Below are 14928 nucleotides of genomic sequence, written 5' to 3'. Positions count from 1 at the left end.
TAAGCTGAAGTCAAGAGTCAGGTGCTTGACCAACTGAGCCTCCTAGGCACCCCAACAAATGACCTTCTTAATACCCATCACCCAATGTAGCCCATCTTCCACCAATCTCTCTCCATCAACCCTCAGTTTGTTCTCTATGGTTAAGAGTCTCTTGTGGTTTATTTCCCTCTCTCCTTTTCCCCTCCTCCCCCACCCCTTCCCATATGTTCATCTGTTTTGTTTCTTAAATTCCACATATGAGTAAAAGCATACATATATATATTCTTAATCAAGGGAAGTTGGGCAGTGATCAAGAAAAAAGACTTCCAAGCATTCCCAGATTCTAGGTGACAGAAACTGAAGTGAAATTTAGTATGCTAAATATTCATTAAGAAGCATTCTCTTGGGATCAGTACCTGTGTCAGGGAGGGAAAGGAAGCCAGATGGAGCAGAAGGAGCAGTCACCCTCAATGCCAGCTCTGGGACAGCGTCGGCTGGAGTCAGCATAGCCCTTCAGAACTGTCCTGGGTTGGACTAAGATGTCCAAGTCTTTTTTTTTTTTTTTCAATATATGAAATTTATTGTCAAATTGGTTTCCATACAACACCCAGTGCTCATCCCAAAAGGTGCCCTCCTCAATACCCATCACCCACCCTCCCCTCCCTCCCACCCCCCAACAACCTCAGTTTGTTCTCAGTTTTTAAGAGTCTCTTATGCTTTGGCTCTCTCCCACTCTAACCTCTTTTTTTTTCCCTCCTCTCCCCCATGGGTTTCTGTTAAGTTTCTCGGGATCCACATAAGAGTGAAAACATATGGTATCTGTCTTTCTCTGTATGGCTTATTTCACTTAGCATCACACTCTCCAGTTCCATCGACGTTGCTACAAAGGGCCATATTTCATTCTTTCTCATTGCCACGTAGTATTCCATTGTGTATATAAACCACAATTTCTTTATCCATTCATCAGTTGATGGACATTTAGGCTCTTTCCATAATTTGGCTATTGTTGAGAGTGCTGCTATGAACATTGGGGTACAAGTGCCCCTATACATCAGTACTCCTGTATCCCTTGGATAAATTCCTAGCAGTGCTATTGCTGGGTCACAGGGTAGGTCTATTTTTAATTTTCTGAGGAACCTCCACACTGCTTTCCAGAGCGGCTGCACCAATTTGCATTCCCACCAACAGTGCAAGAGGGTTCCCGTTTCTCCACATCCTCTCCAGCATCTATTGTCTCCTGATTTGTTCATTTTGGCCACTCTGACTGGCGTGAGGTGATACCTGAGTGTGGTTTTGATTTGTATTTCCCTGATAAGGAGCGACGCTGAACATCTTTTCATTTGCCTGTTGGCCATCCGGATGTCTTCTTTAGAGAAGTGTCTATTCATGTTTTCTGCCCATTTCTTCACTGGGTTATTTGTTTTTCGGGTGTGGAGTTTGGTGAGCTCTTTATACATTCTGGATACTAGCCCTTTGTCCGATATGTCATTTGCAAATATCTTTTCCCATTCTGTTGGTTGCCTTTTAGTTTTGTTGGTTGTTTCCTTGGCTGTGCAGAAGTTTTTTATCTTCATAAGGTCCCAGTAATTCACTTTTGCTTTTAATTCCCTTGCCTTTGGGGATGTGTCGAGTAAGAGATTGCTACGGCTGAGGTCAGAGAGGTCTTTTCCTGCTTTCTCCTCTAGGGTTTTGATGGTTTCCTGTCTCACATTCAGGTCCTTTATCCATTTTGAGTTTATTTTTGTGAATGGTATGAGAAAGTGGTCTAGTTTCAACCTTCTGCATGTTGCTGTCCAGTTCTCCCAGCACCATTTGTTAAAGAGACTTTTTTCCATTGGATGTTCTTTCCTGCTTTGTCAAAGATTAGTTGGCCATACGTTTGTGGGTCTAGTTCTGGGGTTTCTATTCTATTCCATTGGTCTATGTGTCTGTTTTTGTGCCAATACCATGCTGTCTTGATGATTACAGCTTTTTTTTTTTTTTTCAACGTTTATTTATTTTTGGACAGAGAGAGACAGAGCATGAACGGGGGAGGGGCAGAGAGAGAGGGAGACACAGAATCGGAAACAGGCTCCAGGCTCTGAGCCATCAGCCCAGAGCCTGACGCGGGGCTCGAACTCACGGATCATGAGATCGTGACCTGGCTGAAGTCGGACGCTTAACCGACTGCGCCACCCAGGCGCCCCCTTTTTTTTTTTTTTTAATTTTTTTTTTTTCAACGTTTATTTATTTTTGGGACAGAGAGAGACAGAGCATGAACGGGGGAGGGATTACAGCTTTGTAGTAGAGGCTAAAGTCTGGGATTGTGATGCCTCGTGCTTTGGTCTTCTTCTTCAAAATTACTTTGGCTATTCAGGGCCTTTTGTGGTTCCATATGAATTTTAGGATTGCTTGTTCTAGTTTTGAGAAGAATGCTGGTGCAATTTTGATTGGGATTACATTGAATGTGTAGATAGCTTTGGGTAGTATTGACATTTTGACAATATTTATTTTTCCAATCCATGAGCAGGGAATGTCTTTCCATTTCTTTAAATCTTCTTCAATTACCTTCATAAGCTTTCTATAGTTTTCAGCATACAGATCTTTTACATCTTTGGTTAGATTTATTCCTAGGTATTTTATGCTTCTTGGTGCAATTGTGAATGGGATCAGTTTCTTTATTTGTCTTTCTGTTGCTTCATTGTTAGTGTATAAGAATGCAACTGATTTCTGTACATTGATTTTGTATCCTGCAACTTTGCTAAATTCATGTATCAGTTCTAGCAGACTTTTGGTGGAGTCTATCGGATTTTCCATGTATAGTATCATGTCATCTGCAAAAAGTGAAAGCTTGACTTCATCTTTGCCAATTTTGATGCCTTTGATTTCCTTTTGTTGTCTGATTGCTGATGCTAGCACTTCCAACACTATGTTAAACAACAGCGGTGAGAGTGGGCATCCCTGTCGTGTTCCTGATCTCAGGGAAAAAGCTCTCAGTTTTTCCCCGTTGAGGATGATGTTAGCTGTGGGCTTTTCATAAATGGCTTTTATGATCTTTAAGTATGTTCCTTCTATCCCGACTTTCTCAAGGGTTTTTATTAAGAAAGGGTGCTGAATTTTGTCAAAGGCCTTTTCTGCATCAATTGACAGGATCGTATGGTTCTTATCTTTTCTTTTATTAATGTGATGTATCACGTTGATTGATTTGAGAATGTTGAACGAGCCCTGCATCCCAGGAATGAATCCCACTTGATCATGGTGAATAATTCTTTTTATATGCCGTTGAATTCGATTTGCTAGTATCTTACTGAGAATTTTTGCATCCATATTCATCAGGGATATTGGGCTGTAGTTCTCTTTTTTTACTGGGTCTCTGTCTGGTTTAGGAATCAAATTAATACTGGCTTCATAGAATGAGTCTGGAAGTTTCCCTTCCCTTTCTATTTTTTGGAATAGCTTGAGAAGGATAGGTATTATCTCTGCTTTAAACGTCTGGTAGAACTCCCCTGGGAAGCCATCTGGTCCTGGACTCTTATTTGTTGGGAGATTTTTGATAACCGATTCAATTTCTTCGCTGGTTATGGGTCTGTTCAAGCTTTCTATTTCCTCCTGATTGAGTTTTGGAAGAGTGTGCGTGTTTAGGAATTTGTCCATTTCTTCCAGGTTGTCCAATTTGATGGCATATAATTTTTCATAGTATTCCCTGATAATTGTTTGTATCTCTGAGGGATTGGTTGTAATAATTCCATTTTCATTCATGATTTTATCTATTTGGGTCATCTCCCTTTTCTTTTTGAGAAGCCTGGCTAGAGGTTTGTCAATTTTGTTTATTTTTTCAAAAAACCAACTCTTGGTTTTTTAGATTCTATATTGTTTATTTCTGCTCTGATCTTTATCATTTCTCTTCTTCTGCTGGGTTTAGGCTGCCTTTGCTGTTCTGCTTCTATTTCCTTTAGGTGTGCTGTTAGATTTTATATTTGGGATTTTTCTTGTTTCTTGAGACAGGCCTGGATTGCAATGTATTTTCCTCTCAGGACTGCCTTCGCTGCATCCCAAAGCATTTGGATTGTTGTATTTTCATTTTCGTTTGTTTCCATATATTTTTTTTAAATTTTTTTTAACGTTTATTTATTTTTGAGACAGAGAGAGACAGAGCATGAACGGGGGAGGGTCAGAGAGAGGGAGACACAGAATCTGAAACAGGCTCCAGGCTCTAGCTGTCAGCACAGAGCCCGACGCGGGGCTCGAACTCACGAACTGTGAGATCGTGACCTGAGCCGAAGTCGGACGCTTAACCGACTGAGCCACCCAGGTGCCCCTCGTTTGTTTCCATATATTTTTTAATTTCTTCTCTAATTGCCCCTTGACCCACTCATTCTTTAGTAGGGTGATGTCCAAGTCTTTATAGTCCCACACTGATCTGTCACTGATGTGTGACATCCTAAGAAAGGGCATGACCTTGAGCAGGGTGGCTGTACCTGAAACAATTCCTGGAGAGGCTTGAGAATTGAAGGATGTCTGCAGAGAGCCTTCCTTGAAACTGGAACAAGAATGTCATCACTGAAGAGGAATCTGGGCAGCACATCCCAGTGTCCAGAACATATATATTTTACTTTAGAGTAAAATTTTTTGGGGAAAGGGGGACAAAAGTGAAGCTGAGGGAGAAATGGGATGGTAAAATTCTGACTGAAGAGTGTGTTCCTGTAGTTTTCAAATGGATGATAATAATAAGTTAGTGTAGTGTTTATATGCCTTTGGATACATATAAAAATTGATGTAAATTTGCTCCTAAAAATGTTAATACTTATAATATGCTGGTAATTGCATTTGTTATAGTGACTTAAAGGTATGATATTAGATCTTAAAGGTATGATATTAGACTTAAAGGTATGATTTTAGATGCCAAGTAAATGTATGAGAGAGTACATTACTTTTCAAAATTAATTTATGGAGTAGGTAAGAAAAAATGAAGAACACTGGTCATTTTGCAAATAAGAGTACTGAGACTCAGAGGTGTTATAAGACTTACACACAGTCATACTAATAATATGAAACCAGACCCATAAAGCCCTTAAAAATTACCTGACCTTTCTTCCTTACCTGGTGGTTGTAAAGACCCATTAATCTACTATTTGTGAATATACTTCTAAAAGAATAAAGCTCTCATCAAGAGTTTCTTAACCTAGAGAGCCTGGACCCTTCAAATTGCCAGTGGCAATATGTATATTTGTATACATTTGGGGGGGAACACTTCTATAGCATTATAGCCACTATAGAGGAGACATATAAGCAATCCTTACTGTTAAGTTCATACATCTCTAACCCAGCCAATTGCTTTAATTCAAGTTCTTCTCTCTTGAATCTCTTATTTGAGTTTCATGCTTTCTGACCCCCTTGAACTCTCTTGCGTCTTCCCTCATTCAAAGATGGGAAACAGTCTTCATGCAGGGAAACCTCCTTGTATTAAATCTTACTTGTACTAAATCATTCCTGATCTCAACAGGGTGATCTAGTGTATGTTAACTATGGCCGGATTGAAGACTTCTTTAAACTAGAGAGGGACATGAAAATCAATTGCTCTGGGAAGATTGTGATTGCCAGATATGGGAAAATTTTCAGAGGAAATAAGGTAAAAGTCATTTCTTTTTCCTTGTCCCCAAATACAAAAAATTATGTCGTATCTTACATGTGTAGAAACATATCCTTCAAACTTTCTGAGGACTATAATCTTCTCATATTATATAACATGCCTACTTTATGGGGAGGACACACGTCCTAGCTTATAGATAAGGGTTTTAATGGGGTCTTTGGAGTTTGGGCCAATGAGGAAGTTCAGGGAGAACAGAGCAGATTTTTCCATATTTACAGATTATGCCTGTGGTCTACAAAGAAGCATGAATGGGATTTTTTGTTACCATCATATCTTTGTTTTAAATATTATCTTTGAAAATATCTACCTAATTAAATTTTAACAGTAATTAGGGGCGCCTGGGTGGCGCAGTCGGTTAAGCGTCCGACTTCAGCCAGGTCACGATCTCGCGGTCCGTGAGTTCGAGCCCCGCGTCGGGCTCTGGGCTGATGGCTCAGAGCCTGGAGCCTGTTTCCGATTCTGTGTCTCCCTCTCTCTCTGCCCCTCCCCCGTTCATGCTCTGTCTCTCTCTGTCCCAAAAATAAATAAACGTTGAAAAAAAAAATTTTAACAGTAATTATTATTGTAGGGACTCAGAGAAAACAATTTATACATAACAGTTTTTAAAAATTACTGTCACTTTGACCTGTAAATTTTCTTCCTCTTTTGTAAGAAATTAAATTTCCAAAATATTCCCTTCCACCCATAAAAAATAGAGAAATCTGGCCTGTAGGGTCTACTTGCTTCCTGTGCTTCTAGACTAATGCAAGAAAACAGCAAGTACTTGCTATCGCTATTACGGGCATTTTCCAAATCTGCTGCTGTGGGGGCTGATCTAGCCCTAGAAACCCATTTTTAGAACTTAAAGTAGGAAAAAGCAAGCGCCAGTTCTCTGTGAGATGTCCTTTGTTGCAGGTCTAAATGACAAAGTTTAAGTGTAATTTCAAAAAACCTGATATTATCAAATCTGGAACAACCAACCTGAAATAAAAAAGACGTTGTGTTTTCCAGGTTAAAAATGCCCAGCTGGCAGGGGCCAAAGGAGTCATTCTGTACTCAGATCCTGCTGATTACTTTGCTCCTGGGGTGAAGTCCTATCCAGATGGTTGGAATCTACCTGGTGGCGGTGTCCAGCGTGGAAATATCTTAAATCTCAATGGAGCAGGGGACCCTCTCACACCTGGTTACCCAGCAAATGGTGAGTGATCAGGCCTTAATCATCACAGGAAACTTAAAAACATTTTAAAGTGATTTTATTAAAGGATTTCAAACAAAATATGTCTTTTTAAAATTCTCTGTGCATCAAAGAAGAAAGTTAAAGAGTTTCAGACACTGAAAAGTGTTGCCTTAGCTTCCTGATCTCTTATTGGGAACCCCTGGGCCTGATGGGTTTTGGAATCCAGACATTTTCTGATATTTAAAAGTAACGTGATGCATATACCATTGATTGCGTAACACCCAGGAGGCTGGGATGGAATCCAGGAAGCAGACATATAAATACTTTTGCAGCAAAATATATGAATAATCATCCTAAGCAGAGGTAAATAATAAATGATAAAAATAAATAGTATAAATAGCCACATGTCTGCTCTAATTAGATCAGCTGTGAAATGAGTTTGGATCAGATCAGGTTTTGATGCCAAGTAAATTCCCTCCAAATTTATGGCTTTTACAGTTTTTGGATTTCCTAGTTGCTGATAAGGGATAGCAGAAAAGAAGTTTTACAAATCCCCAAAATGGCACATTTAAAATATAGAGTCCTTTAAAGATTTATGAATCTTCTTAGAACATAGTATACTGTCATAGATGTTTTTTTAAACAATACATGTTATCCTGTAATAAAATCACATAAATATACCTTAACTTCACTTACTTCTGGTTTTTACTCCCAAGTTAAAAAAAAAATGCAACCTCTCTAAATTTCTGTTTTACAAAGCTAAACTTATGAACATAAAATGAACTTACCTGGAATATTTCTCTTGCTTATCCTCAAATTTAAATGATAGTATTTTAGGGGAGAAATGTTATCCCTATGGGGCTTGTATTTACTGAATTGCCTTTTGTGCCCTATTCTTTTTTTTTTTTTCTTACCCCTTTAGTTTTACTTTTTATTCTGGAATAGTTCTAAAATACACAAACATAGAGATAATTATCAACATTTTGTCAATCTTGTTTCATCTCTTTATTCTGCCTTTTTTATTGTTACATAGGACAATTTTTAAATAAGTCCCATGTAATGTATCATTACATCATTTTACTCATAAAATGAATATGCTTTCGCCATCACCTTGTTCTTATTAGATAATTTAAAAATTTGGAGAAAAAAATGGAAAAATAACTCCTATTTTTTTAATCTGAGGAAATGACAGAAGGTTTTTATTTTGAAGTAGAGCTCATATGTAATAAAATACACAGATCTTAAGAATTTAGTTCAATGAAAATTTTAAATTGCATATGTCTATGTCACTCAAAATAAGATATAGGACATTCTCATGACTCCAGGAAGTTCTCTTGTGCTCCTTTCTGGTCAAGCACTTTCTGGTATCTCTCACCATTGATTAATTTGCCTGGTTTTGAACTTCATATACAAGGACTCAGTGTATATTCTTTTGTAGCTCACTGTTCTTATTCAGTATACTGATTTGAGATCTGTCCGTGTTATTGTGTGTCTTAGTAGTTTGTTCTTTTAGTTGCTGAGTAGAATTCTGTTGTGCGACTGGGCTACAGATCGTTTATTCATGCTGCTGTTGACAGACATCTGTGCTGTGTTCTGTGTTTAGCTGCCCAAATTCAGCCGCTGTGAATAATTTTGTACAGGTCTTCTATGTGGACATATATTTTCCTCCTTTCTTGAATAAATACCTATGAGTAATTGCTGTGTCCTAATGTACAATTCTGTTTAACCTTACTTTTCCAAAGAGTGATCCAAAGTGACTGTATGATTTTACACGCTTGCACAGAATGTATGAGAGTTTCAGCTGCTCCACATACTTGCTAACGTTTGAAGGTGTCTTTTTATTTTAACAGTTCCAGTAGATGCAATATAAGAATGTGTTTAATGGGATTTACAGAAACACTTTTGAAAGGGACTCGGTTTGTACTGAAGCATGTCCAGCTTCTTTCAGAATATGCTTATAGACGTGGAATCACCGAGGCTGTTGGTCTTCCAAGTATTCCCGTTCATCCAGTTGGATACTACGACGCACAGAAGTTCCTGGAGTAAGTGTGTAAGAAACAAACAGATGGCTCTTTGGATAGTCCTCTTTATCGGCAGTCTTTGACTATTGGCAATATTAACATCTGAACATTTCTCCACTATTCAGAAACACTGAAATTCTGTTAGATGGTGGAACCTACAATTTTAAAGAATAGTGGTTATTTTCTGGAATTTACTTTTATGTAGTGCTATCCGGTGTGTGACAGTTATGAGAATGACTTTCAGTTTCCAGCTGCAGGGGGCATGACTGATCAATGACTCCAGCGACAGTGCTTTGAAATCCACCACCCTGTTTGTGTCGAGGCCGTGCTTCCTACTGGTGTTCCCAGTCAGTGACTAGTTGCAGCAGGGACACTAAAACAGGCCCATTATTGGGAGGCCCAGGACTCTTCTCATGGGAGACTTTGGCTCAGGATTCCATGACAGGTTTGTCCAACTAGATGCCACCACCCATGACCCTTTTCTTCCTTCCTTTTCTCCTTTACCTCATATGAGACCTGCATTGCAGTCTATTGGCTTTTTCAGCTTTCCCTCACCCCCTTCCCATTTCTCTCACAGGCTTTTCCCCTAATAAATCTCTTACTCATCTAATCCACATATTGTCTAGTACTTGGATGACTTGGAACACCATATTGTGAGATCAGTTCCATGTTATCTTCATCTTTATTCTTCTTCCCCTTCTGCTTTCCTGACATTGGAACCCTCTCTCCTTTCCTGCCCTGCTAGGTCCCATCTGCAGGTCCTTTGTCCAGTGTCCTTCAGGAGGGAGAGAACATGACTTCTTGAAAGTAGAATTGTGAGAGAAGCATCTTGCCAGTTAGTACCTTTTCTTATTTGAGTTTAAAGCATTCTTAATCATTTTATTCTAGTCTCTATAAGAAAACTTTTTATGACCTAATACAATGCCCTTCTTATTTATAATTGAGGAGGTTGATATTCGGAGAAGTGGAGGGATCTGTCCCATTTAAGGGCAGTTTAAGGAACAGCACCTTCGTCTCTTTTGTTTATAGGCTCTCAGCTTTTACCGTGTGGTTAGAATTCAGGATCCAGGCACAACTTTTGAGGGCACAGCAGACTATGCATTTGTCTAAACATATTTGTAAATCAAGTCAAATATTTGTCATATTTAAAAGATGAAAGTGATTATAACATTACTTGTAGTATTAGAAAATTGTCAATAACACTGATCTTCAAAAATTACTAAGTAAGTCAGATATGTAGCTATGGCTATGATAGTACATAGAACCATTAAAACATATGTTGTACAAGAATATTTAATGTTATGGAAACATGCTTATGCTATACTACTAAGTGAAAATAGCAGAATTATCTATCTAGGTATCTATAGAAATATCTATATTTAGATATGCAGATACATAAAGACAGAATAATCTCAATTATGTTAATTTTTTAAAATGAACCTGTATTATCTTTGTAATTAAAAAAAGAATGCATGGAAGGAAGATCATATGGAATTTATTTGAAGTGTATTTAGCCATGTTTACTATTTGACTGCTCTGATTAACTAGGTCAGCATTGGCTAGGTCCTAAATGTGTATTAGAATTACTTGATCAGAAAAAAATCACAAATGCAGTTTATCTCTAATGTATTCAAGTCAGCTTCTCTAAGCCATCTTGTAAATACAATCATCATTAATAACATAATTTCTATGGAAAAGTGGACTTTGCATTAAAAACACCATAATTTAAAAGGAACTTTGGAAATATAATCTACATGGAAGTAGGAGATGATCTTTATACGTTAAAAGCAATAAGACAGGTCCTATCTCATCTTTCATACTTTCTAAGATATAATGAAATATTCTTCAGGAATTTAGTCTTACATATTTTTTTCAAAGAACATATCATTTGTTTATGAATTTCACTGTGAAAATTTACTCCCGATGCACACTTAGGAGTATGCTAGTTGTCCCTGATAGTCAATTCTCAGGTGCCCACAAAAGGTTAGCCGTTTAGCATTGTGTATTAATTAGAAAAGAATTGCTAACATCATAACATGAAAGTTTCTTCATAAATGTGTGTGAAGACAAGAAGAGATATAAAGTCATATAATGGCCCAAGAATGTGGCGAATTTCAATAAAAAGTTGATGAGATGTGAGGTGCCTGGGTGGCTCAGTCACTTAAGGGTCTGACTTTTGATCTCAGCTCAAGATTTGATCTCAGAGTCGTGAGTTCAAGCCTTGTGTTGGACTCCAGGCTGGATGTGAAGCCTATTAAAAAAAAAAAAAAAAAAAGGTGAGGGGCTCCTGGGTGGCTCAGTCAGTTGGGCAGCTGACTTTGGCTCGGGTCATGATCTCACATTCCGTGAGTTCAAGCCCCACATCAGGCTCTGTACTGACAGCCTGGATCCTGCTTCAGATTCTGTGTCTCCCTCTCTCTCTGCCCCTCCCCCATTTGTGCTATGCCTCTCTCTGTCTTTCAAAAATGAGTAAATGTTAAAAAAAAATTTAAAAAAGAGTTGATGAGATGTGAGTTCTAGTAAAGCAAAACCACATTTACTTGGGTGGGAGGGAAAAGGGACACGTGTTTTTTTCTATTCTTTACATCTCTGTTGAAGGGAATGTGATTATATGGTTTTCATTTGCCTCCCTGAGAAACTACTAGGACTGATACCAGTATCAACAATAATAATGACAATAACAATAATAATAGCATCTATCATGCAGTTATTTGTCAATTTTATCAAAGAATCAACTTTTGGTGTCATGGATTTTCTCTATTTTTTCCTCTTTTCTGTAATTATTTTTGTTACAGTATTTATTGTTCTCTTTCTTATGCTCAATACGAGTTTAGTTTGCCTTCATTGTCCCGTTTTTTAAGGTGGAAGACTAGTTTATTGATTGATGTCTTTCTCCTTTTTTAAAAAATTTATTTTAGGGGCGCCTAGGTGGCGCAGTCGGTTAAGCGTCCGACTTCAGCCAGGTCACGATCTCGCGGTCCGTGAGTTCGAGCCCCGCGTCAGGCTCTGGGCTGATGGCTCAGAGCCGGGAGCCTGTTTCCGATTCTGCGTCTCCCTCTCTCTCTCTGCCCCTCCCCCGTTCATGCTCTGTCTCTCTCTGTCCCAAAAGTAAATAAACGTTGAAAAAAACCAATTTTATTTTAAATTTATTTTAATGTTTATTTATTTTTGAGAGAAAGAGAGACAGAGCATGAACGGTGGAGGGGCAGAGAGAGACAGGGAGACACAGAATCAGAAGCAGGCTCCAGGCTCTGAGCTGTCAGCACAGAGCCTGACACGGGGCTTGAACTCACCAACTGAAAGATCATGACTTGAGCTGCAGTCAGAGGCTCAACTAACTGAGCCACCCAGGTGCCCCAATGTCTTTCTTCTTTTTAAATGTAGATGTTTACAGCTATACTTTTCCTCCAAGCACTGCTTTAGCTGCATCCCATAAGATTAGATACATCATGTCTGCATTTTCATTCATCACTAAGTATTTCCTAATTATTCTTGGGATTTTTTTCTTTCACCCATTCTGTATTTAGGAGTTAGTTCTTTGATTTCCCTATATATTTCCATATATTTCCCAAGTTCCCATCTTTAATTGTTAAATTCTTCCTTTTGTGGTTGGATTAATAAACAGATTGTATAATTTATAAAAGGGTTGCATGACTGCAGCCATTTAAATTCATTTAAACTGATTTTATAGCCTAATATATAGTCTATCCTGAAAAAATGTTCCATAGGTGCTTGGGAAGAACATGCATTCAGCTCTTGTCAGATAGCATGTTCTAGATATGCCACGTGACATTTCTGGCTTGTCAGCTTCTTCAGCTCCAAGTCTGGGATAGATAAGCCAAAAAATAAACAGAGGAACTCATCTTTGTCTTTTCTTATACCCTGAAGTCTCAGCCTAGGCTTTGAGAGCCTAATGTGTGTTGTATATACTTATGGCCCAGAGAATTTAGTTGTTGTACTTAACCAGAAGAATAGGGTAAAGCTCATCTCCATCTTTCCAGAAGCAGTCTTACTTCTTTTCAAGCTTCTGTCATGGTACCCTAATCCCTTATTCCCCAGCCAGAATAATCACCATGCCTTACACTTGCTCTATACTTCTCTGCATTTGTACCTCTTCATGTCATACTTAGTACCTAGAATGCTCTCCATGTCATCTTCCCATGCCCAGATCTTAACTCATCCTTTAAAATTCAGATAAGTAAAACCTCTGAAAAGTTGTTCATGTTCCCACAAGCTAAATCAAGCTGTCTTTTGTCTATATTCTTTAGAATTTTCTCTACCATTGGTCTTGCTTTGTTTTATATTATTGTTGACTTTATATGTACCTTCTTCTGACTAACTTCTGACTAAACTTTTTGGTGGAAAAAGGTCATGTACATATTTGTGTTCCTTATAACACAAATGTCTTGAGTATAACACAATGTCTTGAACATCGTAGACCGTAAATCTTTGCCAAATGCACACATAAAAAGGAATTTGCTACAGGATATAGATTTTAAATGCCGTGCTGTTTGCATATATTTATTGAACAAGTCCTTTCAGAGACATTTCAACATGTATATTTCCTGAAATTTTTATGGTTTGGAAGTTTAATATTTAACTTTTTAATTTTCTTGGAATTTATTTTTTATTTATAGAGTGAGGGAAGTACCTAAAGAATTTATATTCCTAATAATCTCAGTAACATTTATTGACTAAAACCTCTATTCTCCATAGATCTGTGATATTTCCTGAACTGATACATCAAATTCTTATATTCAGCTATTATATTCTGTTCCAGTCATCTGTTTACTTGTCCTTGCGGAACACTATAATTTCCGCTTTATAGTTTATTATCTTGTGGGAATATGGACTAATCGTTACCTTCCTTATGTAATAATATACAATTGGCTATTATTCTTCCTGCTGAAATTACCTTGTTATATTTTTCATGTTTTTATTTTGAAAAGGAAATACATTTACATGGTTCAAAATTCAAAGGGGTATACAGGAAGAGGTTTCCATCTAACCCATTTCCACCTCAAGAACAATTAGTGTTGTTAACTTATAATATATCATTATAGAAATATTTTACATATAATGAAGCATGGTATATTTTTATTCACTTGTGCTCCACAACTTTTTTTTTTAATGTTTATTTTATGGGGAGAAGGGCTGAGAGAGGGAGACAGAGGATCTGAAGTGGACTTTGTGCTAACAGCAGAAAGCCTGATCTGAAGCTCGAAATCATGAACTATGAGATCATGACCTGAGCTGAAGTCAGATGTTTAACAGACTGAGCCACCTAGGTGCCCCTGTGCTCTGCAACTTTTTTGCGTACTTAGTACTCTGCTGTTTTGACTGATTATGCTTTCTACCAATGTAAAAGGCCCCTTCATATTACTTGATGCTATTTATGTGAAATTTTAATATAAAAAGAGAAATTTTATAGTATATTACTTGAAATTATGTTTATTAGCCAAACTCCTCTGTGATATGGGGGGAAAAAAAGAAGAAGGATTTACTCCCTGATAGAGCATTTTAAAACAGAATATTACTTATAATTAGGCTTCCATGAGAAGATAATCTAATCAATCGCTTTAGCATTGTGTGTGCACTAGATTCTAGGTCAAGTTGAACTAGTCACATTTCCTGAAATAGGTAGGCAGGGAACAGCGCCTGTGTGTAGGCACACAACAAAGAGGGAACTGTAAAGCATGCTCCTTTGCAAAGCCTAGGGTGCATGAAGTTCTATGATGAGAGATAAAGTCATAAAAGATAGATTGATATTTTCCACACTCTTCATTTTCTCTTGAACCATGTTCTTCTATTTGCTGCAATTTAGCAAAGGTTTCTGTGCCCAAAGCAAGAATAAGTCAATGCTCTTAAAAGAATAAAGGCAGATATGTTGAGATAAAACCACAAGAACTCCTTCATTCCATAAACGCTATCATATTACCTTTCTCAGTCACCTGCTGAGAAATAACCAGGGCTAGTTGCATGTACTGGCTAGTCTGCTTGAATCTTTCTACCTTAAAATTTTTTTTAAATGTTTATTTATTTTTGAGAGAGAGAGACAGAGCGTGAGTGGGGGAAGGGCAGAGAGAGAGAGAGAGAGAAAAAGAGAGAGAGAGGGGGGCACAGAATCTGAAGCAGCCCCCAGG

The 14928-nt window shown here is 37.9% G+C and overlaps 1 protein-coding gene across 3 annotated transcripts in view; it reads left to right on the top strand.

Annotated features, from left to right (window-relative positions):
- Nucleotides 1-14928, top strand: part of FOLH1B (folate hydrolase 1B) — a 68030-nt gene that overhangs the window by 19514 nt on the left and 33588 nt on the right. For all 3 annotated transcript variants that reach the window (XM_045483667.1, XM_045483666.1, XM_045483668.1), the window contains exons 5-7: nt 5462-5587; nt 6599-6785; nt 8713-8806. In XM_045483667.1, the coding sequence (XP_045339623.1) occupies nt 5462-5587; nt 6599-6785; nt 8713-8806 (407 nt within the window). The remainder of the gene's footprint in view (nt 1-5461; nt 5588-6598; nt 6786-8712; nt 8807-14928) is intronic.

Source organism: Leopardus geoffroyi, chromosome D1 (assembly GCF_018350155.1).
Source record: "Leopardus geoffroyi isolate Oge1 chromosome D1, O.geoffroyi_Oge1_pat1.0, whole genome shotgun sequence".
NCBI lineage: Eukaryota > Metazoa > Chordata > Mammalia > Carnivora > Felidae > Leopardus > Leopardus geoffroyi.
The sequence above is the reverse complement of the archived record's forward strand: the minus strand, read 5'-3'. Positions and strand labels throughout refer to the sequence as shown.